The 26266-nt window shown below is 48.6% G+C and overlaps 1 protein-coding gene across 8 annotated transcripts in view; it reads left to right on the top strand.

Annotated features, from left to right (window-relative positions):
* NTM (neurotrimin) overlaps positions 1 to 26266 on the top strand; it is a 973658-nt gene that overhangs the window by 284362 nt on the left and 663030 nt on the right. For 4 of the 8 annotated variants that reach the window (XM_055356410.2, XM_055356412.2, XM_055356415.2 and 1 more), the window contains exon 2: positions 2930 to 3049. The exons of the other annotated variants lie outside the window; for them this stretch is intronic. In XM_055356410.2, the coding sequence (XP_055212385.1) occupies positions 2995 to 3049 (55 nt within the window). In that variant the 5' untranslated portion in view covers positions 2930 to 2994. The remainder of the gene's footprint in view (positions 1 to 2929; positions 3050 to 26266) is intronic. 8 annotated transcript variants of the gene reach the window in all.

Here is a 26266-nt window from a genome sequence, read left to right on the forward strand (position 1 = left end):
GCTGGGTTTCAATTGTAGATAAGGTTTGCAAAGATAAAGGGGTGGGGTGGGGAGATAATCGTGGGACAACATGGTTTTCTATTTCCCTAACTTTTTATAGGCATATTGCTCTCTTTCCGTTAAGTTTTCAGTCTCTCCCAGGGCTGGGATCTTAGTCCTATTTCTTCCATTCTGTCCACCGTACTCAGAAGATGCAGTCATCTCTCAGAATTCTCCTATTCAATAAGAAATTATTCTGGGACTTACACATAGAATGTGCTTGAGAAGATTTTCTTGAATGAATAAGAACTTAAGGGCCTGTAATTTGTTTTCATTCATAAACTTTATTTTTGGAGCAGTTTTAGGTTCCAGTAAAATAAGGGGAAAATACAGAGCATTCCCATAGACCCCTTTTCCCACTGCCCCAGGCTCCCCAACTGTTAACATTCCACACCCACGTGGTGCAGCTCTTACATTCGTGAACCTACATGGACACGTCACTATGCTGATGCCCGTTTGTCCTCGCATTCTCTCTTATTCAAGAGTAATAGAGGACGCAGACGAGGACGGCATGCCTTGCTCTGATTCAGCGACCTCTCTTTCCTCCCCCGACTTAGAGTTTCCTGGTCTGCGGAGAAACTTGCCCAGATGCAAAGCCACAGAGCAGAGACAGCAGAATCAGAAGCTTTAAAAGGCGTAAGCAGCCGGACATGGTGGCTCACGCCTGTAATTCCAGCACTTTGGGAGGCCGAGGTGGGCGGATCACCAGAGGTCAGGAGTTAGAGAACAGCCTGGACAGCATGGCAAAACCCTGTCTCTAATAAAAATACAAAAAATTAGCTGGGCATGGTGGCAGGCACCTGTAATCCCAGCTCCTCGGGAGGCTGAGGCACGAGAATCGCTTGAACCAGGGCATCAGAGGTTGGCAGTGAGCTGATATCGCGCCACTGCTCTCCAGCCTGGGTGACAGAGCGAGACTCCAAAACGAAAAAAAAAAAAAAAATAGATGTAAGCACTGAAAAGGCAGAGAGAGCATCCCTGTGCAATAGAGGAAGACATGTAGGTGTAGATATTAAAGATAGAAAAGACCTTTGGTATCAGTTCCCTCCCTCAGGGTCCAGAGCAGGGGAAGTATTCAAGGAACTGCTGCCTCTGATGTCTCACTGGTGGACCACAGTCAAAACCACACATTTTTCACCAGCTCCCAGGGCAGCTGAGGCCAAGTGATCTCTTCTCCCATGAGTGTGGCCTCAAGAACAGAGGCACTGACACCACAGACCCTTAAAGTGTTTTGCTCTTTACAGTTTGCAAAGCACATTTGAAGTATCATTGCAGCCTGACCACATCCTAGTGTGCAGGGTGCTTCAGGGTCCTCCTATCTCACAGGTGAGAGAGCTGCAGGGAGCAAGGGGATGGCCCTTCATCACACTGGGTGAGGGAGTTGAGCTAGACCCTGTATGCTGAGCCCTCAGCCCAGGCTTTCTATAGGGAATGGTGGCCGGGCCATCGACTTCAAGGTCCTCTGGCCACTGCTTGTGATAATACCAACTCAATTGTATTTAGTTTTACATTCATAATGAGAGAAAAAGTAGTCATCCTCCTGAAGTACGGTGTTTTAATTTATATATAGCAAGAAACACTTCTGAGTCAAATACCGTTAGGAAAAGTTTCAGCATAGATCTTTACCTCGAACCCTCTCCAAGCCTTTAACATACTAATGTGATCGGGATGCAATATTTGACCGTAATTCCGTTTCTGGCAGAGCATCTTGGTTGGAAATCTCTTTGGGGGATGCAGCAACAGAGTTGGGAGACACGTGGCTGCTTTTCTCTCCAGGGCTCAGCTCTGAGCTGTCCTCCACGGAGGGTCTCAGAGGAGCTTGGAGGAGGAAAGATGGAAAACTGAAACCTTTAAGAAGAGGCTAAAAGGAACTGAGTTATTCAGGCATAAGAAGAAGAAGACACTGGCAGGACCCTGAAGCCAATTTTCCAATATGTGAGCACGTGAAGGATCTGCTACATAGCGTGGTGGGTGAGGGGCTGTTCTTGCAAGTAGAATGCTCAGAGCCTGGCTTCCCTGCAGCTGACAGAACCGAATCAGTCGGCCTCAAGGAGCCTGCTGCATGAAGACAGGGAGCCTCTGCGGCCAGGAGCCGGGCAAGGCGGGGACTCAGTATCTCGGGGTTCTCAAAGGGTTCTCAAAGTGTCCCGTAGGACTCGGGTGGGCCAGTTTGCATCCTGTATTGAGGCAGGGGACTGAACACAATGACCCATTCAGGTGGTTGTTGGCCTCAGGGTGCTGCAATAATGAGGTTTTCTGTAGAAGGAGGTCTGAAAGACAGATGCTGCAGGATGAAGAGGGGGATGGAGACCTTGGGTGAATTCATTCACACCCAAACCAGGAGGGCTGAGGGGGTGAGGGTGAGGGAGGGAGAGAGGAGGAAGACTCAGAGCAGAGTCATTTGAAAGAGCCCGGAAGCCACCAGGTGGAAAATCACCCTGCGGGGAGCTGACCTTCCTCCCTCCTCCGGAGAGGCACCAGCCGGTGCTGACCCTGGGTCCCATCTCTGTGGCCTGTGAGAAAAGAGGTGAAAAGCGGCTCCTCATGCCTGGAAACCTTGCTGCCCACATCTGAGGGCTGGCCTTGATCTCTGGGTCTGTGCACCCCTCCCCCCTTATTCCTTCCTGACCTTTCATCCATGAAGCAGGGACAGAGGGTGTGGGGCTAGGGTGGTGAAGAGGGACGGAAGAGGCAAAGAAACAAAAGGAAAATCACGAAGGCCCTGGGGATAGGCTACTTGCAAAATCCTGAGTTCCATTAAATATAGAAAGGTAGGATGAAAAAATAATATTCACTCATTGTTACAGTTTCAAAGTCGGAAGCTGGCCTTGATTTCAAAGAACTTGTGTGTAATGTGATGCATGGCTTTCTCTTCTGTCTCTTTTTATAGGTAAGTGACATTTCATTCTGCTCATCCCCAAGGCAAAGTTGGATGTTTTTAAAGTGGAAAAAAAAATGAACGGAAAAAGAAACGGGGAAGGTGGGAAGAGGTGGAAATGGAAGGGCACAGGTAGGTACATACTCAATTCTTCATCTTTTGCACAGACTGGTGGGGGGGGTCTTCCCCCCAGATTCCGTGGAGATTCCTTTCCTCAGGACGGAAGGTCCAGGTGGTGACTGTGGCTTTTGAGATGATGGTGGCTTTGCTCTTTGAAAGGGGTTTGTCCTGTGACACAATGGCCAGCACTTTTGCTGGAGGTCTTTCCTGGGTGAAGTTCCAAGTCAGAAAGGATTTGAGGTTTTGCACGCTAATGCTATGTGTCAGCTACATTGCTGTGAGTAGGGCCTAGAGGAAGTAGGGACAAGTGTTCTGGAGAGGCAGGATTAAGACATTTCAGGAAGGAAAATCAAGAACAAGGAAGAAAGTCATTCCTGACATGATCAGGCAGTAAATGGCATGGAAATTTCTGGACAGAAAGGAGGTTTGTGGGAAAACTGAGATCTTGTATATTAAGAAATTTTTACTTAATTTTAAGGTCTATCCAACTACTGTCAATGTATTTTTCTATTCCTGCCTGGTCGCCGAGGCTGAAACATCACTTACTTTCTCTTTAGCATGAGGCAGAGTAGCTTTCTGAAAGAGCTGGGGGCTGGTTTGTCACTGTAGTCACTGTACCTTTTCTTGGTCAGTCAAGAAAGGCGTTTTGAAGTTCCAGGCTAGTTTTGGCTTTCTACTGCTCTTAAATGTAATTGCTTTCCCCTAAGAGTAGAGTGAAAATGCTCTTTTTTTTCCCCTGCGAGTTGCCAACAGTCCACTGATATAATTGACTGATGGCTCTGTCCCACATGTATTTGTTATTTTCTTTGCGAGAGAGAGAAACGTAAAACATTCTATTTAACAGTCTATAAATCCAGAGTGGAAACATAAAACTCAATTCAATAAAAATATTGAACGTACTCAGTCTTATCTTATGTCCAATTAAAGGAGATTAACAGAATGAAGTGGGGACTGGGTTAACAGAAAGGGGAAAAAGACAAAAACAATTTCAACTTCAACACTATGTCTGAGGTCTCAGAGGAAATGCTCTCACAAACACAAGAGAAATCTATAGGCTTCGGAAATCTTCGAAAGAGACACAAATACTAGAACTTGTTTTTGAAAGTGTATAATTCTATTTCTATCATTTGGATACACAGATGTTCTTTAAATCTTCTCTCTCTTGCTTTTAACAAAGAGGGGGGATAAAAGAAAACTCAAAACCCAGCTTCCCCCTCTAAATTAGGAAAAGTGTCACCGTATGTTGAAAATCACAAAGCATCTTTTTTCATGATGCCATGTCCCCGTCCTGTGGTCTTTCATTTCTTCCGAAGACACTGACTCATGTCACATTTTCACGGCTGCAGACACACCTGGGAATTCTTCTTGGTATTTGCCCTGCGTAATGGGGAAAATTAAGCTGCCACGTATCTGGCTCCTAGCCCGAGCAAGGGCTTTACACCATCCCCACCCTGCTTTGAAAGGGAAGAAAATTTAAACCAGGAAGCACTCCTAGAAACTGCCCAACATGGCAATAAGAAGGTGGGTTCTCAGCCACGTGGCTTCCTGCAGTCCCTCTGCCACAGCCAAGGCCTGTGGATCAAAGTTGATGGAGTCACTGATTTAGCGGGAACATTCGTGTGTTTTTGAGTGTGTTCACAGAAGAAGGGCTGCAACATAATCGCTTCTTGGTCTTGAGGTCCTCCCTTTTCTGCATAGTGTAGGCATCGCATGGATGAAAAGAGACGGCCTTCCCTCCTGGCTCCCTGTGGACCTCAGAACTTGCCTTGTCAGCTTGGGGCGGGGAACGCTGAGGGGCCCAGCTTATTGTGGTGGATGAAGGCAGTCCCTCAGAATTTCCCATTAATAAGGAGGTAGTAGAGTATATGTTAATTTTACAAGAACATTTTCCACAGAGCATATAAGTACATGGGATATATTTGAATAGTTTTAATATGCTATGATTCTCAGAACCATGGGAATGAAATTCTATTTGCACCTACCTAATAAACAACACATTCCCCAGCACTACTGGGCCCTGGTGGAATAAGAGGACAAAGGTGTAGTGTTTACAGGCACACCCCCCCAACACACAAACACTGGCACGTGCTCACACATACATTCATATTCCTACATGCATACTCACAGAGCTGTGATTTTGCCTTTGAAAGGTGACAAGGAGCAAAGACATTTTTCAGAACCAGATCTGGCCTCTCAGTGTTGTTTCCCAAGATATATGTGTCCTGTTTCATCACCCTCATTGCTCACCAAATGCCTGGCCCCGTCGCTGTGTTTAACTTCACAGCTTGGCTGCCGAATGCGCCAGGCTCTTCATTTGCTTGGAATCCATCGATCTGACCACCTCCCTAGCGCCAGTGCCCCAGGTTGGCACAGTTAATCATCTTGGGTCCAGCATTGATCTCTCTCACTCCATTCCTCTCTCTGCCTCTGGTCCTGAGGCCTTCCTCGACCGCTCTGTCTGTCTGCAGCACGGGCCAGGCCACTGAGAGTGTTTCTGCTTCTCAGCTCTGGTTCTCTAGCTTTGAGGGAGTGGCAGTGAGTGCAAGGGGGACTGTGTGCACCGCTTCTAGCAGAGATGGAAACAAAGAACTCTGTGGTCTTCAACAGCAAGTCACGCCCTTGGCAGCCCTGGCAAAGCCGGCTTTGAGGATTGCTGGGGTTCCCACTCTCTCTTTGGACAAGGATGTTTTTGTTACCTTTTTTTTCTTTTTTAGCTAAGGCTTACCAAGTGTCAGACGTCTTACTAAACAATACACACACACACACACACAGAGATTTCTTATTTTCAAAGTAATTCTATGATACAGGTTTTATCATCCTCTTCTTACAAACAAGACAATCCAGGCTTAAAGCGATGAGATAATTTGCCCAAGATCACATGACCTTGAAGCTTGAATTAGAGCTTGTGTCTATCTGACTACAGTATTTGTGCACTTAACTGCTTTGGGATGAAAATTCTATCCCAAAAGAGCAGAAGGTGACAGGAAAGGAAAGTCTTTGGACCACCCTGGGCTCGCTCCCCTCTAGCTGTGCAGAGCAACCAAATTCTTGACTGCTAGGCCTCTCTGGACAGGGCTCCAGTGCAGCCAGCACAGGGAGGTGACAAAGAGCTGGGCCCAGATTTAGAAGAACCCAGTTTGAGGCCTGCATCTGTTACCAATTTGCTGTGTGCCCTTGGGCAATTTATTAAGTTCTCTGAACCTCTCAACATGGGACAGAAGCATGGTAGTGTATTACTGCATAAGCTTAACCAGAGACCAAGTACCTATAAAAGGATGCTCTGACAATATTTAATAATTATCATTACTTGAAAAATCCCCTCTCACCGTAGCCTTCCAAATTTCTGAATCTAGTTCTTGATTTTTCTAATGAGGTCTAGAATTTTTGCCAATACAAGGAATAGTTCTTGGCAGCTTTCTGCATCTTCACTTCCTTTCAATACCAGGCCTAGTGGAGAGCAAAATTAGCCTGCCAATCACTCAGAGGCGTACGGGCCCCAGGAAATTAAATTCCCCCTCTCTCCAGCTGTCTATCCCCAGTGCCAGGTACCAAATGAACACGCGCCATACGTTGCGGTTCCCATGTCTTCTTCTTCCTATATGTTAATTTGATAATTTTAGTAAAATAAACCAAGTAGATTTGAGATCTATAATCCCCGAAGTCAAGAGATTATAGAATGCCGTGAGTCAGAAGGGGGCCACTGCTCTCTTCCATTTTGTTTTTTTTTTTTTTTAGATTTTAATATTTCCTTTTTCCGGCAACATTTAAAAGCCACTCTTTTACATCTGTTGCCATCCTTTAATGACAGACAGAATAAAGGGACGATTGTTTCTCAGAGAAGCTAAACAAAGGGACTAGGATCACTTGGCACATCCTCGTGTGTGGCTGACTTTGAACTCCTGGAGCCCATATCCTCCACGCTTCTGCTGGGCACCGGAGACAGAACCCACGGAACTGCTTCCTGCAGCCACGGATGGGTACCCACCAAGCCTTAGGGAGAACCGTGCTCTAAATGCCATCTGTGTTTGCCAGTGGCATTCACGCGTCCCCTCCTGTCCCGCAGGGAAATTAAGAAGGGATCTCCTCTCAAGGCTGACACCTGGAGACAGCGGCTTCCTCTTACCCATCCTTCCCACGCCTCATCTCTGGAGTGAGTTATCTTAATCCTGACATTTGCCCAGCCATTCAGAATGTAAACCTTTTTGTACTACAGGGTAACAAATATTTTGGGTAAACAGCGATTGCATTGATGTGGAAAGCCAAGTAGAGATCCCTGGCAAGTGAAGGATAAAGAGCTTTGTCCATACTGTTTGGTCACTGTTATGAGCTGAACAGGGTCTTTCCAAAATTTACATGTTGAAGTCCTGACCTCCAGTAATTCAGAAGGTGACTGTATTGGGAGATACTTAAAGAGGTGATTAGGGCAAAAAGTGGTCATATGGCTAGGACCAAATCCAATATGACGAATGTCTTTATAGAAAGCGATTGGGACACAGCACACAGGGAGGAGAGTTCATGTGAAGACACAGAGATGCCTAAGAGGAAACTGACACTGCTGACACATTGATCTTGAACTTCTAACCTGCAGAGTGTGAGGAAATAAATTTCTGTTGTCTAAGCTACCCAGTCTATGGTATTTTATTATGGCAGCTCTAGCAAACTAACAAAGTCACAAAATGCATTCATCTAGACTCAGTCCCAATGTCTGGGAACAAGCAGAACTGGCCGTGGGCCACGGAAAAGAGGCAGGCTTGTGAGACAAATTCCCACCCCACCGTATTTTGCCTGACTTTTGTCAAGTTCCCATGTTGATCCCCAGTTTCTTTATCTGTACAATGGGTATGATATATATCTCACTGCTGTTTTGAAAATTAATTGAGATAAGGAATAATAAATATTTTAAGACACACATTGCTCAATATCCAGTTTTGCTGACTCAATTTCTCTTAATGGTCATAGGCATAAAAATACACAGTAAATGTGATGTTGTAATGTGTGGTATATATTAGGCTACATATTCACTAAGGTCACTGCATCAGTCTGTTGTATTTTTTTCTTCTGGTAATTGGAGACAACACATCTATTCTGAGGATTCAATGCCCAGGGCTATTGAATTCCTCAACCCATGGTCAAGTGACTGAGTGAGGCCAGCCCTTCACCCTTCACCCTGCCTATCACTCCTTAGCTCTCACCCTCAGCCTTACTGCTGTGGGAGAAGCAGTGCCATAGAATATGGCTCATGAGACGTCCACACCCTGCCCCTGGCCCTGCCTCCTGTCTTATAATTGCCAGAGGGTTCCTTTATTTCAATGAAACTTACAGTTACAAACAGCTACGGCCAGACTCATGGATTCACTTCTAATGACTAGCTTCACTGAGGAGGAGATCATTGACCATAATATACCACAAATGCACAAGGCGTTGCGAGGGCAGGAGACCACCTGACTGCCCCCAGCCTGGCCTACCCCATTGGAGCCATGCCTACAACCACCCCTCACAGAACAGAGGATCCCAGAATGAAGAGACGTACTCGACAAACACATCCATTTCTGACATCCTGAGATGGGAGGTGCCTATGATCTCTGGGCAGAGGTTGACTGAAAGCCAAGTAGCCCTGGATGACATTCCCAGAGTCCCCGACCCACAACAGAGTCCTCAGCCTCTCTGGTCCACAAATGGATAAGATCAGTGCAACAGAGATGGCCAGGGTCCTGGTGAAGGACTCACAAAGCTGCACTCACTAAAGGCTGGTGACACACTACCATTCCAGTGGGATGACTTACCAGGGAGGAGGGCATTCTTTTCCAGCTGTGGCTGGGATCAACATTTCTGGAAGCTGAGCTATTGATCTGTGGCTGGGTGAGTAAAGATCCAGGTCTCACATCTGAGCGATTCAGCCCCATGCATTGGGGTCTGGGGCCATGCAGTGTTCTCTAAGGAACTGACTTGGAGGCCTAGGGGACCCTAGCAGAGGGGGAGTGCTTTGGCTGGCCCTTTGCTCCATGCCATGGCCTTGGTCCTCACAATTATGCTGCAAGGAAGTAAGTGGGTTTCAGGGCTGGCTTATTGGTTCTTGCCACCCCACCTCTGTGCCCTACCTGGGATTCCTTCATTTAAAAGCTTCCTTTTCCCTTAAAGAGGAGGACCCCAATTCTGGGCAGAATCTACAAAGCCTGTGGATCCTGGCCTCTGCTTGCTGTCCGCCTCTGCTTGCTGTCCAACTCTGCTCTTCCGTGGGTTGTTCTTGTTCCAGCCACCTGGGCTTTGCCGTAGTCCTTATTCCTTCTGCCTAGAAAGCACTTCTGATCCCTCTGTTACTGGGCGACCCTCAGTACCCTTAATGATTCAACCGAAGACCCTTCCTTGGGAAAGCCTTCCTGATCCCCAGGCTGGGTGCTCACCCTTGAATCCACCCTTTTTCTTCCATGCATTTGTATTGCTTTGTATGTAAAGCATTCATTGGTGCTCTGATTCCAGCTCCCCAGTAGGGGAGCAGCCCCATGACAGCAGGTGATACACCTTCTTTTGCCCCCAGTGAGCTTCCCAGAACCTGGAACCATGTGAGTACTAATCCTGGTCATGGAGGGACCCAGAGAAAGTTTCCTGCCTTACAGCAGTGAGCAAGTGTTCAGCCTCATGCTTCTCTCAACAGGAATAGCCCAGGAGTGAAACGTCCCTGAGCAGTCCTTGAGACTTTGAGGGCGTCTCACCCTGATCTCACCTTAGAACCGCCCGGGAACTTTTAAACCCATGGACGCCCTCCCCACATGCCTGAGATTCCAACTCAAACAGCCTGGGTGGGCCTGGGCATCCGCAGGTGTCTCCTCTGTGCTGCCAGGATTGGGACCCACTGCCTGGAGACACCCTCTCTTCCCACTGCTGGGTTTTGATTAGTTGAACTCCAAGGGCACCTCTCTTCCAAGTTCTTAATAGTCATAGTTGCCGCACACTGTGCAATCCACTTCTGGTGCCTTGTGCGGCTTGAGCCTCATAATGATGAGAGATAGCTTTTGTCATTCCTATTTTGTGGTTGAGAAGCTGCAGCCAGGGGAGGTTAAGTATCTTGAACAAGGCCTTGCAACTCACATGAGAAGAAGCAGGATTTGAACTCATGCCAATGGAACACGAGCCTGGGCTGTTAGTGTCTATATTATATCACCTTATGTTCTTGTGGCAGAGGACTTTGGAAGCACTTTGTGTCATGCATATATGTGTGCATGTATATCTACCTCTATCTATCTATCTATCTATCTATCTATCTATCTATCTATCTATCTGTAAATAAATATCTTCTACAGCATTTACTATCAGCAATGCCTGGATATTCCTAAGTATTCCCAGGTAGTACTACTAATTGTGAGTGGAGATTTAAAAAAAAAAAAAAAAAAACCTTGATTATATGTTACAAGTCCCTAAGTGGTTAGGCTGTGGCCCCTCACCTGCTTGTAGCTTTGAGTGGAGAAAGGACAGCACCTGTGTGGCCACCACAACAAGCTCTCCTGGCCCTTTCCCTGTTGGATAGGAACAAGGGGGAGGATATAATGAGTCTAAAGCAGAGACTTAAGATGACTCCTTTCTTCCCCCTTCTAATCCCCAATTTCAGACAAACATGGGGCCCAGAAGTGAGTGAGGGAATTAAATTAAGGAACACAATTTCTCCCTGTCATTGAACTCTGACTAATGAGTCTATTTCTGGGTAATAAGAAGGAGCAGGAAGTGACAAGGCAGTGTAATGAATTAGTGGCCCAGAACCTCGTTAGTCAGAATAATCTTTCCACGAAAGATAAATGATGCAAACGTTAATTATAAAGCCAGGGTGGAAATGCATCCCATTATTTGGCTTCCTAAGAAATCTATCCCAGTTATTATGAGGCATTTCAAACAACAATAACAATAATAATAAAGTAAGGCTCAGTGAGAACTTTAGTCCTTGGGGAGACTTGTTCCACTGGTGGTGGCCGGTAGGGGGAGCACAGCTTTCCGCTTTCAAAAGGGGCTGGAGCTTGGGGAAGCCACCACGCCCCTCTGGGTTTTGTACCAGGAAAGATGCGGTAGAGTCCCTGTCCCGGTTTCTCTGCGCCCCGTAGGGTTGGTCATTCAGGGCTGTCCACTCTAGTCATCCAGATCCAGATGAGGTGAGGAGTTTAACTAGAAGTTTCCCCCATCCAAAGAGAGAGAGAGAGAGAACAAGGCTGAGGATTTTCCAGGAACTCTGGCATGTTAAAGGGGGTCAGAGATCAAAACCATGGAGGAAATAGAGGTTAAGAGGTCAGGCTCTGGAATCAGCCAAGCTGAAACCCTGGCTCGCCATGATTGGAAAAGTCCCGTAGCCTGGTTTCCTCCTCTGAGAACTGGTGGATACCAGAGGCATCTGTTTAAGGAGGTTTTTTATGAGCATTAAGTGAGGTGTGCATGTAAGATACTTAGCATCCATTAAGTGTTTCATAGATGCCATTGATAATGTGTTTTTAATGCAGGGTGAAGGTTGTAGAGCTGGAAGGCATGTTAGGGGAATGTTTGGGGCATGTTTGGGGCATTGAAGGAGGCTCCCTTGTTGCACAGGTGAGGGGGGAGGGCGACGTCACTTAGCAATTCAGCGGTGGGGGCACCAAGGCTTCCGGCTCCAGGCTCAGGTGAGGCTCTGTCATCTCAGGCTGTTTGTCATAGCCTGGGTTTTTGGTCACAGCATAGAAGGGAGGCAGCGGGGGAAAGACAGGAAGCTAAATCAGTCTCAAGAAATGCAGTTGCTGAGACCATTCCTCAGGAGAGCAAATAAACCAGTATTAAAAACTATAAAAAAATATCCTGCAGCGCTGTGGTAATAAACTTGTCTGTGACTTCATGGCTTAGAAGGTCCCAGCTTCTGAAGATCTGAGCGATCTCTTGCCCGCAAAGGGGCCAGATAAGTCATTTGCTGAAGGGAGAGAAGTTTGAAGCAAAGATGCTGGCACTCTCTGGAGCCTCCTTCCAGGTGGCGTCCGATTGAAGCGGAGGCTGGGAGCTGCTTTTGTTTTGAAGGCTTTGTCGGTGTCTGACTGGCAACTCTTGGTAATGAGAGAAGAAAAAACAATTAATTGGAAATGAATTTTAATTGTCTCTGACTCCTCATTTGTAGGCTATTAAAATGAGTTCCCTATTAAAATATCACATCAGCTGCCTCACTCCAAGATAACAGAAGGCGCCCCAAAAGCTCTTCTCCTGCCACGTCCAGTACCCACTCCACCCTCATCCCCTTTGGCAAAAAGTGGGCTTGGAGGTTTTAAGCAAAATGAACCAAAGTAGGAAAAATAGAAAAAAATTGCTCTCAAATCTTTCCTTTCTTTCTTTCTTTCTCTCCCTCTCTCTTTCTTCCTTCTGTCCTGCCTTTCTTTCTTTCTTTCTTCTTTCTTTCTTATACATTTATTTATTTTTGCTAAGGAATACATGTCTGCATTCATGTATTATTCTGTGGCTGTCTGTTTCGTTCCCATTTCTGAGTGCTGTGGCAACGTGGCTTGGAAAGCAGGGCTCCGCTGGGGCTGGGCCTTCTCTGCCAGCTGCTCAGTCTCTACCTGGAATGGAGGCTGTAGTGGGGCTGGGGTGAGGCCAAGGGAAATGGACAGGCGGTACTGGGGCAGGAGACAAGGCGAGGAGGCCTGAGAGTCGAGGGCTAGGACTACTGTGTCCCCTTCTCCTCCCTGCCTCACTTGCTCCTCTACCCCACTGGGTCAGGGAGGTTCATTTCTCAGACATGGATGCTGTCCGAGAGGCATAGCCCTTCTTGGAGGCCTCAGATCTAGGCTAAAACCACCTCTGACGCTGCCCGGCGAGGTGGCTGTGTGATCAGAGCTGGCCCCTTCCCCTCTGCTCCCTCTGTGAGCAATCCTAGGTATTCACTCAGTAGGTGCTAAAGGCCTGGGGCCCAGGAAGCTCCCAGGGAATGTGGCCCCCAGCCCCTTCTGAAAACAGATGTCCTTCCCTCTGCTTCACCGTCGGCAGATGCTCCCCTCTTCCTCCTGCTCTGTCCTTTCTCACTCCATCCTCCCTTCTCTGTTTCCTGCCCCAATCATCTCCCAGCCCTGTTTCTCTCCAAGCAAAAGCGCCAGGAATTCCTGCCCAATAGGCTCTGCTCAAGAACTTGCTAGGAGGCTTTTGGCCCTTGCCTTTCTAGGTAAGGTCTGCACTCAGCAACTTTGTGGATGCCAGGAAGGAGCCATTTCTATCTCCCCTAGGCAGAGGCATAATCAGCTAGAAGGCCAGTTCCACCCCTAGCCTCCCTGGGGCGCTATCTGGCGTCTATACTCATCCTCCATGCCCAACCCCATCACTGCACAATTTATTTATGGAAGGCCAGGGACACCTGTCTCCATCCTTCTACGTTACCTGCATATTCACAGGATCAACCACAGCTCCTGCTTGCCTGGGCCTTATCAGCTCTGGGCTTGCAGAGAATGCGGTTGAATCAATGTTAGCCCTGGGCTGGCAGGGCCTACCGGTGGCTGCCCTCACCCTCCTCTGGGCTGGCAGGGCCTACCGGTGGCTGCCCTCAACCTCCTCTCGAGCCCACGCTGGGCTGGGCATATCTGCGACTTGGCAGAGGTGGCAAATGGCTCAGAGCCCTGTGAGAACCGCCAAGACTCAGCGGTATAGGAAGCAGAGGCCTTGGGCTAATTCACAGGCCACTGGAGAGTGACAAAGCGCCCATCGACAGTGGTCGATCAAAGAAGTGGCATCGAAAGTGGCAAAGAGAAGTGTGTCCCCTGAGCTCGCCTCAGAGTAATGACCTGGACGCTGGTGGAGGCAATGATATTTGTTGGTTTGAGAGCTATTTGGGGGTTTGGAGCCCCCAAACTTTGGACAGCAGCAGGTGCTTGGCTCAGGGACAAAGAGGCCTCTGTCCCGGCTCCACCTGAGAGCACTGGGCTGGCTGTTGGCTGCCCCCTGGCTGCACCGCCACTCAGCAGCAGATGGCCAGGGGCCCGCAGCGTGCCCTCGCTGTGTTCCTGTCCGCGTGCACATCCCTTTCTCTTTGTCTTTCTATACAAATTGCCTGTTTCTGGAGTGGACTCGGCTTTCCACACCATGGGTCCGGGAGGACCAGCCTTCTTGGCAGGCGTGGGAGGAACAAGCCTGCGTGGTGCTGTCCCTCCCTCCCCACCAGGAGCAGAGCAGCAAGGGGACCCTTGAACACTCCCCCTCTGGGGAGGCCTCAAAGCGTAGCACAGGCCCAAATGCATTGAGGGTTCAGGCAGGGATGCCAGCGAGCCAGGCTTCTGGGGCCAGGTGAAGGCAGAGGCGGCGACTTGAGCAAATGAGCCTCCTTTGAAGGCACAGCATGCCCACCGAGGACGCTGGGCCTGCTTCACGAAGCACGCGTGGGCGTGTTTGGATGAGCGCTGTGTGGCTCTGCAGCTCCAGGGAAACCGCATCAGACACCCTGACAGCTGGAGTGCCTCACCCTTTCAGTCTCCCTGGGATTCCAGGCCGTTCTCTTCGGCCTGGCCTCTTCCTATTCACCCATCAGACCAGGCTCAAGCCCACCTTGTCTTGTTCATGGTGCTGTAGGCTGGCATTAATTGTATGACAGAATGTTTACTCATATATATATTTTCCCACTAGACTCTGGTGCCAATAGGAAAGGGACACAATTCTACTTAGGTATTTAGTACTCCTGGTACATAGTAGGGCCTCTGTGGAGGCTTATGGAATTCAAATACCCATGGACCAGCCTTGGCCTCTTCTTTCTGGCCTTCACAAGAAAGGCTTTGTGATAAGTTCTCCCTTAAAACAGAGAAGACCACGGTGCCGGGGTGGGGGTGGGGTGTGACTGTGTTCCTTGCCTATTTCCCTTACAACAGAGAAGACCATGGTGCCGGAGTGGGGGTGGGGAGTGACCGTGTTCCTTGTCTATTTCCCTTAAAACAGAGAAGACCACAGTGCCAGGGAAGGGATGGGGAGTGACCGTGTTCCTTGTCTATTTCCCTTAAAACAGAGAAGACCACAGTGCCGGGGTGGGGGTGGGGAGTGACCTCGTTCCTTGTCTATTTTAGGCTTTAGCCTAAAAATAGATGGGGATGGAGAGGGCTAGGGAGGGCAGGAGGGTCAGAAAACTCCTGAGGTTTCTGGTGGTAAATTGTGAGTACAACAATGGATCAAGAAGGTGACCCCAGAACCCTTGCTGGGTGCCCACTGGGGTACAGCTGGTGACCATGGGGATGCTCAGGGCTGCCTGTGGGCTCCTGAGTGGAGAGACTTGCGGTTGACCAGTCCCTCTCCACTAACTTTGCAGGATGCCTACCTTAGAGGACAAGGGAGGCTAGTGGCCTTCTCTGAGCAGGGCATTATGGTGGCCCCAAAAGGATCACAGGGCCCTTTCTGCTAGGCCCCAGGCCTGTACTTTGTAAGAACTGCAAATTGTGTCCTCATTGTCTGTGTGTATGAGTTTCAATGTGTGTGTCTTTCTTCTTATCTCTTTGTCATCTGGGTCACCTGCCCACCTCTGGACAAAGCTTGCATTTAAATATGGTGCCAGACAGTGACGTGATACAGTTAGCGGGTGATGCTTGCTGCTCTAATTTTGTCTGCTTTTGGGAGCCCTGCAAAAATGCTCTTCCATCCCTCACTAGGAGCAGTGCTGGACAAATGGTACTAAAGGGACCTGTGGGGGGCCCAGGTGACACCTGAGACCCTCTGTAGACAGCATGGCAGCCCTCTACTCTCTCGGCTCTCCTTCCTGAGGCTGGAGAACAGAGATCTCACGTTTGCAGAAGGCCTTTTAAAACAAAGTGCCAGAACAAGGATTTGACATCACCAGTGAGAAAAAATAAATTCATTTTTGCCCACACCCCCGCTCCCCCGTCTGTTAGTGTCAGACTCTGATGGGTTGAAAGGCGGCACAAAGAGAAAGAGGGTGGGGAGATGATGGCAACTCGGGGAGATAATTGACTTCAGAAATGCTGTGTCTTGGATGTAGGAAGAAAACAAGTGAAAATATGTTATTTTACAACCTTGATACTCCTGACCTCATGGAAAAAACATACACACAGCGTAGGGGTGGGCAGGTAGGCAGGAGGAGGGGTCCTAGCACGGGGTGCGCGCGCCCTCGCGTGGCCATGAGAAGTAGTGCCACACGCACACGTTCTCTTTCCCAGAGAAGCAGACGTGCTGCACAAGTGCTTGGCCACCGCCTACACTGAAACTGGAAAGAGCTCACTGAAAAGGAATGCAGTTCATAAAAAGTCTTCCTTCTCTACCCAAGACATTCTTGTCACTCCTAGGGCTGTCATTCTTGAAAAGGAGAGGCTGGTATAGTAGGAAGAAAGCTCAATCCTAAAGCTCAGTTTGGTGTTTGTGGCTTAGCGGCTGCACGTCCTTAGTGGGTCTTGGCTTGTCGCCTGTAAAGTGATCAGCATGACCTGGATGGTGCTTCTGCTTCCCTGCAGCTGGGATGCTCTGGCCTTGAGGATGCTGAAACACCAGAGAGCTGGCCACTCGCTGGTAACAGTCGGGCAAGCGAACTCTTTGTGTGGGATTGCTTCATTTCATTTGAAGTCATTCAGTGCTATGATTGTAGTCTTTTTCTGGTTCCCATGAATCTGGTGTTGGCTCAGTGTAACAGAACCAGCCTTATTGTTCCCATTTGCAGTTACAAGAATTTTGCTATTGTTATTTGCAAGCTTGATTTCCCTGTCTGGTTACCTGTAATGCTGCTTCTCTGAAACTCTCTGAAAGAGAGATAAACCTTCCCCGCGGGATATAGGTTATCAGGCACCTAAACTCATTGCAGCTCCAAGACATGCATGGATTAGGGACCAAGATGTGGGGCTCATAGTTTACAGAATTTGGTCTTATATTCTCTCTTTCATCTGGATCTTCATACAGCTACTCACTTGCTGCTAGAAAAGAAAGCTCCCAGTGTGCCAGATGGATTCCAAAGTCCCATTTCCTGCATTCATCCCACCATATTTGAAGACTCTTCTCTTTTCAAATGCTTAGCCCAGGTGAGCAGACCTCAACCTTCGCCTAGCACCCATCTTCCTGATCCTGCCTGAGCTTCCAGATCCCCAGTTCCATCTTTACTTTGGTTCTTGTATAAGACGAAGAGAGCATTTATCTTTTCTGTTTAAACCCTTGGGATATTTCTGTTTAGCAAGACAGCAATTTTGGGCAGCTACACTGTTTTATTAAGTGTATTAAACAGCAGAGTAGCTCATCTGTTGTCGACTGGCTTTCTTGGCTCAAACCCAATATATCACGGGTGGTTTTCCCAACACATTTTTAAATTCTTATTACTGGCTAGGATATGATTTCACAAATGTTATTATAATAATTCATTAGTATCTTACATAACCAGTAATACAGACTGAACCTTTGCCAAATGCATTGTTATAACCTTTTTGGAATGGTGGCCGCATTAATTAATCATTGCTTGTTGAGTGCCTACTATGAGCAAGAGAATTTGCATTTTTGTTCTTTCATTTCTCATGACAGCCCAATAAGGGAGGTGGGATTATCTCATTTTAACCAAAGGAGACTCTGAGGCCGAGGGAGGCTGAGCGGCTTACTCGAGTTCTCGCAGCTGCTATATCCTAGAGGAGACCAAATTCACACCCAGCTTGGACTCCAAAGCTTGTACATTTCTCATCATGTGACCCTCCACCCACAGACTGCCTGAGTACAAAATTCCACAGAGGGCCTTGACTCAGAAGACCCTCTGCCAGCATTTTGTCTGTGGTTTTGTGTGTCGTCTCAGATGAAGGTGACTCAAGACTTCAGGCAGAGGATGTTTTCCATTTAAATCCCCCAAAAGAAAATGGCCCTGTTTCTAGAAGAGAGAAAAGCCTAGACCTCTGCTTGACTTTGCTTCCAGGGGCAAGAACTGGGGTCCAGATCCATAATCTGGGAGAGTCCTTTATGGCTTTCACCTTTGGTGTTGAGAGGACTGGCAAGCAAACCCCTTGGACCAATGGTTTCACCCTTGGAAACTTAGCTGGGTAGGTCCATGTCACCATGGGACTGGACTGACATTTAGCCAGATTTTGAAATGAGAGACTTGAACCTGATCCCTTGCTTTTCTCTTCTGGAGAATTTGATTTTTAGCAAGAGGCTGTTGGAAGACACAAAGGTCCATTTTGTCTCAAAACAGGTGAACATAGGGAAGAGAAACTGAAAAAGGAGGCTTTGGGAGCACATAACTGTTTTCAGATATTTAAGTGCTGTTTGGTAGAAAAGGAATGAGATGTTTTCTGTATAATTACATAAAACAAAGCCAAGACTGATGGACAGAAGTTATTTGGGAGCAATCTCTTCAATATAAGGGAAATTTTAAGGGTCTCAGCTACCCAAAGAAGTGAAGGGCTGCGTTGGAGTTTTTCTAGCACTGAGGATGTGTGTATGTGTGTGTGTGTGTGTGTGTGTGTGTGTGTCTGTGCCTGTGTACATGCATGTGCGGGGGCATGCCTGTGTGTGAGCATGCATGCGTGACTGTGAACCTGCATATGCACATAGTGGAGGGAGCACGTAAGAGACAGAAGGTTTTATCAGACGACCTTCACAATTCCATATTTTCAGGAAGTCTATAATTAAATTTTTTAACATGGGCCTTCAGGCACCACAATTAGCCATTGGAGAGACAGATTTGCTCAAGAAGTCTGCCTGGTGCACCTTTTCTTCATTGAAAATTTTAAACCTTCAAAAACGTAATAAAAGTAATATATTGAACAGCTTTCCTCCATATTTACTATGCACCTTCTAAGAACAAGCGTCTTCTTCCACAGCCACAACACAAGGCATGAATTCCAGAGACTTAGCCCAGATCCACTTCAGCCTCTGGAGTAGTCTGAATAATGTCCGTTATTACAGTCGCCCCACGACGGACCCGTCCACTTAGCTGCGTTCTGTTGGCACATCTCTTTAGATTCTTCGTATCTGGAGCAGTGCTGTTGCCTTTGTCTTTCCTGACACTGACATTTTTGATGATGACAGACTGATTGGTAGTGTTGGGCGCTTTTCAGATGTTGCCCAAATCACCAGCAGCTAGATCTGCCTCTGGCATCTAATACATATGGAACCGTACAGTGGGATACGAGGAACTCTGTGCCCTGGTGGCCTCAGGTCCCCGAGCCCTGCCCTGCTTGCAAGCACAACTTATGTGGGAGGCAGTGAGTGCCAGGAATGGATGCTCAAGGCCTGAAGTCTGTCCTGCCACTTCAGGCCATTTGAGTTTGCGCAGATCACCCGCCTCCCGTGGAGGTCCACTTCCTCCTCTCTGCAGTGAGGACCTTTCGTGGCAGTGTTGGGAATGACATGGCATATTATAGGTAGAAGTCCTTAATAAACTCTAGCAAAGTGCTAGACCAATGCAATCGTTTATTATTTATTTTTAACATATCAGCGAGGTGCCTGAAGCTAGAACTGCATAGTGAGATTGAAAAACTTATGAGGAAAATTATGGGGAAAGAAGAAAGCCAGGCTGGCCAGGCAGGACGGCTGCATACGCAGCCACACATGACCCTGAGCTCTCCAGCTGTCAAGTGGTGATCCCTCTGTGCCCACTTCCAAAGCCTCTGGTACCAGCAATGTCCATGGCTTATTGAGCACTTACTGAGGGTCAAGCGCTTTGCCAAGAGAAGCCCAAATTCTCATAAGAACCCAGAAAGTTCCTATGAGCAATATGTTACGATGCAGAGATAGAGTTTCAGAGAGGTTATGCCATTTCCTCAACCTCATGCAGTCAGGAAATGTCAGGACTGAACAGCACATTACCAGTGCCCTGCAGAGGCCTGGCATCCTTGTCCCCTCCACTCCTCCTATGCCATCCTTGGTGGCCCTATAACACAGAGCCTTGTGACACACAGCTGGTCAGCAAGCCCTACTATAAAGTCACAGGGTTGATTTGAATCTGCAAGTGATCAGCTCTCCTGAAGCAGGACCTTGTCTCTTCACTGATATGCAGATGTATGCTAATAGGCTCCAGAGTCACCCTTCCCTCCACGACCTTCTCAGCTTTATTTATTTACTGACTTGATGAAGTGAAGAGGCTGGAGAACTAAGGAATTCATGAGCATTGCAGCTTCCGGGGCCCCTGGTAACAAACTCCCTGTCTCCCTTTTCCTGCCTGGGGCCCAGACTGGACCGGGGTTTGAGGGAGGAGAGAACACAGGTGCCTGACCATGTACGGATGAGGCCCTGGACAGCCTTCTAAGGGCACACCCTGGGCGCTCCTGAGTTGTCTCCATGTGGGTTTCAGTGGGGTCTGGTGGCTGGACGGCCTGACCATCACAGGGGTAGGTGGCTCAGCCCTCTGGCTCTGGGCAGTGCCCAGGTCTGGCCCAGCGCTGACCACTCAGCTTTCTGCTCTCTGGTATTTCTGCTCTATTCAACACAGAAGCCATGAGGGCAGCTGAGGCCCCAAGGGCAAGGTCTTCTGAGTCCTGCTTGATCATGGCGGAGAAAGAGGAGCATTTGAAACAGATGCCCTTCCTCCCGTACTCCCTCTCCCAGTGTGGAGCTGTGAGATGCAGGAAAGGCCTGACTACTGGGGCTGGGAGTTTTAGACATTCTACTGCCCAATGCTGCTACATGTCACAGTTCCTCAAAGGCATTGCTCTTCTCTTCCTTCTCTCTCTCTTCCTCTTCTCCCATCTCTTTCTTTGGCAAGAGCCCTTGGAGCTCCTGTTTCTTTTCCACCTTGGGGAAGAGGTTGTCACTGGATCTGTCCACTTTCTATGACTGAGCCTCTCGTGTCTGGACTTCTGACGCTCCGTGTGAAGCAGAGGCATGGCCAGAAGTGAGGCTAGAACAAGGCTGTCCGGGGCGGGGCCTGCACGTCGGTGCATGGAGAGAGAGTGGTTCAGGAGCCCCACAGGCAGCTACCTTCGGCTAACACGCCCGTCTTCTTGCACACAGCTTCCTCTGACATCATTTTATCATAGTTATTGCAGCTATCATGTTACATGGTTGCTTTTAAAATAAAAAATATCTCATTTCTGGAGAAAGTGCTCACAGAGAGCAGCTGCTGCCCCTGTCCACTCTCTTCTCCATTCATGCTCTGTGCCCACTCAGGGCTGGAATCCCCTCTAGGCCACCATCGTTTGCTCCATGATCTGCTCACAGATGGAAGTCAGCCCCCCTGACATTTGGGAATCTGCTGCCTCCCACATCAGAACCTGCTCCCTCCAGCTCTTCACCCATCTCCTCCCCTGTGCTTGAGTCCAGATAGCCTCCATGTGCAAAGACACAGAAGGGCGTTCCATGCATGAAAAGAAGAAAGTGCAATGGAAAGAAGTAAGGAGGGGGTGCCTGTGGAGTCAAGCCCAAACTCTAGATCAAATGGAGGAAAGGGTTGTCATCGTGCCTGCCAATCCCAATCATTTTCACGGCCTTTAGAAGGTACTGGGTTGAGAAGGATTCCAAAGCCAAGTCTGGGCTCCACAAGATAGGCAGCCGTGATTGATTGATAATGTCCACTTCTGGGCGTGGACACAGAAGTGCGGGCATGCTGCCTGCCCAGCTTTCAGCGGTGCTTCTCCCAGGAGCTGATCGCTGTGCCTCTGATTATGCTTCTCCCTCTGCCATTTGTGTCCAGTTTCTCCCATTTCCCTCTGATGGCTTCTAGATAACTAGTGCCCCCTAGTAAGGTAGTAAGAAATATTGTAAAAATGTTACAGCATCTGTATCGCTTGAAACTTCTTTGAAATGTAAAATCTTGGGTCTCACCACAGATAATACTGACTTGGAAACTCTGGGGTGAGCTCCAGAGAGCTGGGTTCTGACGGCCCTCCCAGTCACCCTGATGCAGGCTGACACTGAGAACCACTGTTTGTTAGGAGAATTTCGAGGATGAAATTCTCGAAAACTGTTTGCGATGGAGAAGGCTAGTGCTGATGTTTGACTAACTCCTTTTTTGTTTTTAACAAAGTCATGCAAAGGTGAATCTACTAGTTTAGGATTCTCTGAGTGAAGCGCCTTGAGAAAGAACGATATTTTATAGCAATATTCAGCGGCAGATTTTTATCGAGCTTCAGTAAATCCCTCCTGGACAAGGGGAGATGAGGCTCTCTGGGTGACTGCAAGATGTGAACCCAGACAAAGACAGTCCAGGAGCCCTGACCCCCCATCCTTCTCTGGTATTTACGTCTCTGTGTTGGCCGTCACAGCACCTTGCCCTCCCTCACCAAGGGCTGGCCTGCTCATGAAATTGACATTTTGGATTTTACCAAAATGGATCGGAAAAGATACCAGATATGGGCTGTTAGAGAAACACGGGAATACCTAATAACATGAACTTTTCTGTGGATTTGAGCACGTCTATGTGTGTGTCTATGTACTTGTCTGTGTATGTGTGTTTCTGTGTCTGTGAGTGCCTGTGGGTGTGTGCGTCTGTGTAGGCATGCGTGCCTCTGTGTCTGTGTGTGAGATCATGCCTGTGTCTGTGTCTGTGAGTGCCTGTGTGTGTGTGTGTGTGTGTCTGTGTAGGCATGTGTGCCTCTGTGTCTGTGTGTGAGATCATGCCTGTGTCTGTGTGAGTGCCTGTGTGTGTGTGTGGGTCTGTGTAGGCATGTGTGCCTCTGTGTGTGTGAGATCATGCCTGTGTCTGTGTCTGTGAGTGCCTGTGTGTGTGTGTGTGTGTCTGTGTAGGCATGTGTGCCTCTGTGTCTGTGTGTGAGATCATGCCTGTGTCTGTGTCTGTGAGTGCCTGTGTGTGTGTGTGCGTCTGTGTAGGCATGTGTGCCTCTGTGACTGTGTGTGAGATCATGTCTGTGTCTGTGTCTGTGAGTGCCTGTGTGTGTGTGTGCATCTGTGTAGGCATGTGTGCCTCTGTGTGTGTGAGATCATGCCTGTGTCTGTGTCTGTGAGTGCCTGTGTGTGTGTGTCTGTGTAGGCATGTGTGCCTCTGTGTCTGTGTGTGAGATCATGCCTGTGTCTGTGTCTGTGAGTGCCTCTGTGTGTGTGTGTGGGTCTGTGTAGGCATGTGTGCCTCTGTGTCTGTGTGTGAGATCATGTCTGTGTCTGTGAGTGCCTGTGTGTGTGTGTGTGTCTGTGTAGGCATGTGTGCCTCTGTATCTGTGTGTGAGATCATGCCTGTGTCTGTGTCTGTGAGTGCCTGTGTGTGTGTCTGTGTAGGCATGTATGCCTCTGTGTCTGTGTGTGAGATCATGCCTGTGTCTGTGTCTGTGTGTGTGTGTGTCTGTGTAGGCATGTGTGCCTCTGTGTCTGTGTGTGAGATCATGCCTGTGTCTGTCTGTGAGTGCCTGTGTGTGTGTGTGGGGGGGGGTCTGTGTAGGCATGTGTGTCTCTGTGTCTGTGTGTGAGATCATGCCTGTGTCTGTGTCTGTGAGTGCCTGTGTGTGTGTCTGTGTAGGCGTGTGTGCCTCTGTGTCTGTGTGTGAGATCATGCCTGTGTCTGTGTCTGTGAGTGCCTGTGTGTGTGTGTGTCTGTGTAGGCATGTGTGCCTCTGTATCTGTGTGTGAGATCATGCCTGTGTCTGTGTCTGTGAGTGCCTGTGTGTGTGTGTGTGGGGGGGTCTGTGTAGGCATGTGTGCCTCTGTGTCTGTGTGTGAGATCATGCCTGTGTCTGTCTGTGAGTGCCTGTGTGTGTGTGTGGGGGGGGGTCTGTGTAGGCATGTGTGTCTCTGTGTCTGTGTGTGAGATCATGCCTGTGTCTGTGTCTGTGAGTGCCTGTGTGTGTGTCTGTGTAGGCGTGTGTGCCTCTGTGTCTGTGTGTGAGATCATGCCTGTGTCTGTCTGTGAGTGCCTGTGTGTGTGTGTGTGGGGGGGTCTGTGTAGGCATGTGTGTCTCTGTGTCTGTGTGTGAGATCATGCCTGTGTCTGTGTCTGTGAGTGCCTGTGTGTGTGTCTGTGTAGGCATGTGTGCCTCTGTGTCTGTGTGTGAGATCATGCCTGTGTCTGTGTCTGTGAGTGCCTGTGTGTGTGTCTGTGTAGGCGTGTGTGCCTCTGTGTCTGTGTGTGAGATCATGCCTGTGTCTGTGTCTGTGAGTGCCTGTGTGTGTGTCTGTGTAGGCATGTGTGCCTCTGTGTCTGTGTGTGAGATCATGTCTGTGTCTGTGTCTGTGAGTGCCTGTGTGTGTGTGTGTGTGTGTGTGTGTCTGTGTAGGCATGTGTGCCTCTGTGTCTGTGTGTGAGATCATGCCTGTGTCTGTGTCTGTGAGTGCCTGTGTGTGTGTGTGGGTCTGTGTAGGCATGTGTGCCTCTGTGTCTGTGTGTGAGATCATGCCTGTGTCTGTGTCTGTGTCTGTGAGTGCCTGTGTGTGTGTGTGTCTGTGTAGGCATGTGTGCCTCTGTGTGTGTGAGATCATGCCTGTGTCTGTGTCTGTGAGTGCCTGTGTGTGTGTGTGCGGGGGGGGGTCTGTGTAGGCATGTGTGCCTCTGTGTCTGTGTGTGAGATCATGCCTGTGTCTGTGTCTGTGAGTGCCTGTGTGTGTGTCTGTGTAGGCATGTGTGCCTCTGTGTCTGTGTGTGAGATCATGCCTGTGTCTGTGTCTGTGAGTTCCTGTGTGTGTGTCTGTGTAGGCATGTATGCCTCTGTGTCTGTGTGTGAGATCATGCCTGTGTCTGTGTCTGTGTGTGTGTGTCTGTGTAGGCATGTGTGCCTCTGTGTCTGTGTGTGAGATCATGCCTGTCTATGTCTGTGAGTGCCTGTGTGTGTGTCTGTGTAGGCATGTGTGCCTCTGTGTCTGTGTGTGAGATCATGCCTGTGTCTATGTGAGTGCCTGTGTGTGTGTGTGTGTGTGTGTGCGTCTGTGTAGGCCTGTGTGCCTCTGTGTCTGTGTGTGAGATCATGCCTGTGTCTGTGTCTGTGAGTGCCTGTGTGTGCCTGTGTAGGCATGTGTGCTTCTGTGTCTGTGTGTGAGATCATGTCTGTGTCTGTGTCTGTGAGTGCCTGTGTGTGTGTGTGTGTGTCTGTGTAGGCATGTGTGCCTCTGTATCTGTGTGTGAGATCATGCCTGTGTCTGTGTCTGTGAGTGCCTGTGTGTGTGTGTGTGTGCGTGTGTGTGTCTGTGTAGACATGTGTGCCTCTGTGTCTGTGTGTGAGATCATGTCTGTGTCTGTGAGTGCCTGTGTGTGTGTGTCTGTGTAGACATATGTGCCTCTGTGTCTGTGTGTGAGATCATGCCTGTGTCTGTGTGAATGCCTGTGTGTGTGTGCATATGTTTGTGTAGGCATGTGTGCCTCTGTGTCTGTGTGTGAGATCATGCCTATGTCTATGTCTGTGAGTGCCTGTGTGTGTGTGTGTGTCTGTGTAGGCATGTGTGCCTCTGTGTCTGTGTGTTTGTCTTCTTCTGTGTCTGTGAGTGCCTGTGTGTGTGTGAGCATGCGTGCTCCTGTCTGTGTGTGTGTGTTTCTGTGTCTGTCTGTATGTATCTGTGTGTGCCTGTGTGTGTGAACATGTGTGCTTCTGTGTGTTTGTGTCTCCTTGTGTGTGTGAGCATGTGTGTGTCTGTGTATCTCTGTGTGTGTGTGTATTTCTGTGTCTCTGTGTGTGTGTGCACCTGTGTCTGTGTGTGCCTGCGTGCATGTAAGCATGTGTGTGTCTCTGTGTATGTCTCTTTGTGTGTGGGTATGAGCATGCATGCATCTGTGTCTGTGTGTTTGTGAGTGCTTGTGTGTGTGGTGGGAGCATGTGTGTGTGTGTATGTCTCCTGGTGTGTGTGTGGTGGGAGCATGTGTGCATTTGTGTCTGTGTGTTAGTGTGTGTGTGGTGGGAGCATGTGTGTTTCTATGTCTGTGTGTATGTCTCCGTGTGTGTGTGAGCGTGTGTGTTTCTGTGTGTGTATATCTCCCTGTGTGTGTGAGCATGTGTGTTTCTGTGTCTGTGTGTATATCTCCCTGTGTGTGTGAGCATGTGTGTTTCTGTGTCTGTGTGTATGTCTCCCTGTGTGTGTGTGTTTCTGTGTCTGTGTGTATGTCTCCCTGTGTGTGTGAGCGTGTTTCTGTGTCTGTGTGTATATCTCCCTGTGTATATGAGCGTGTTTCTGTGTCTGTGTGTATGTCTCCCTGTGTATGTGAGCGTGTGTGTTTCTGTGTCTGTGTGTATATCTCCGTGTGTGTGTGAGCGTGTGTGTTTCTGTGCCTGTGTGTATATCTCCCTGTGTATGTGAGCGTGTGTGTTTCTGTGTCTGTGTGTATATCTCCCTGTGTGTGTGAGCGTGTGTGTTTCTGTGTCTGTGTGTATATCTCCCTGTGTGTGTGAGCATGTGTGTTTCTGTGTCTGTGTGTATGTCTCCCTG

This window comes from Gorilla gorilla, chromosome 9, assembly GCF_029281585.2.
Source record: "Gorilla gorilla gorilla isolate KB3781 chromosome 9, NHGRI_mGorGor1-v2.1_pri, whole genome shotgun sequence".
In the NCBI taxonomy this organism is placed as follows: domain Eukaryota; kingdom Metazoa; phylum Chordata; class Mammalia; order Primates; family Hominidae; genus Gorilla; species Gorilla gorilla.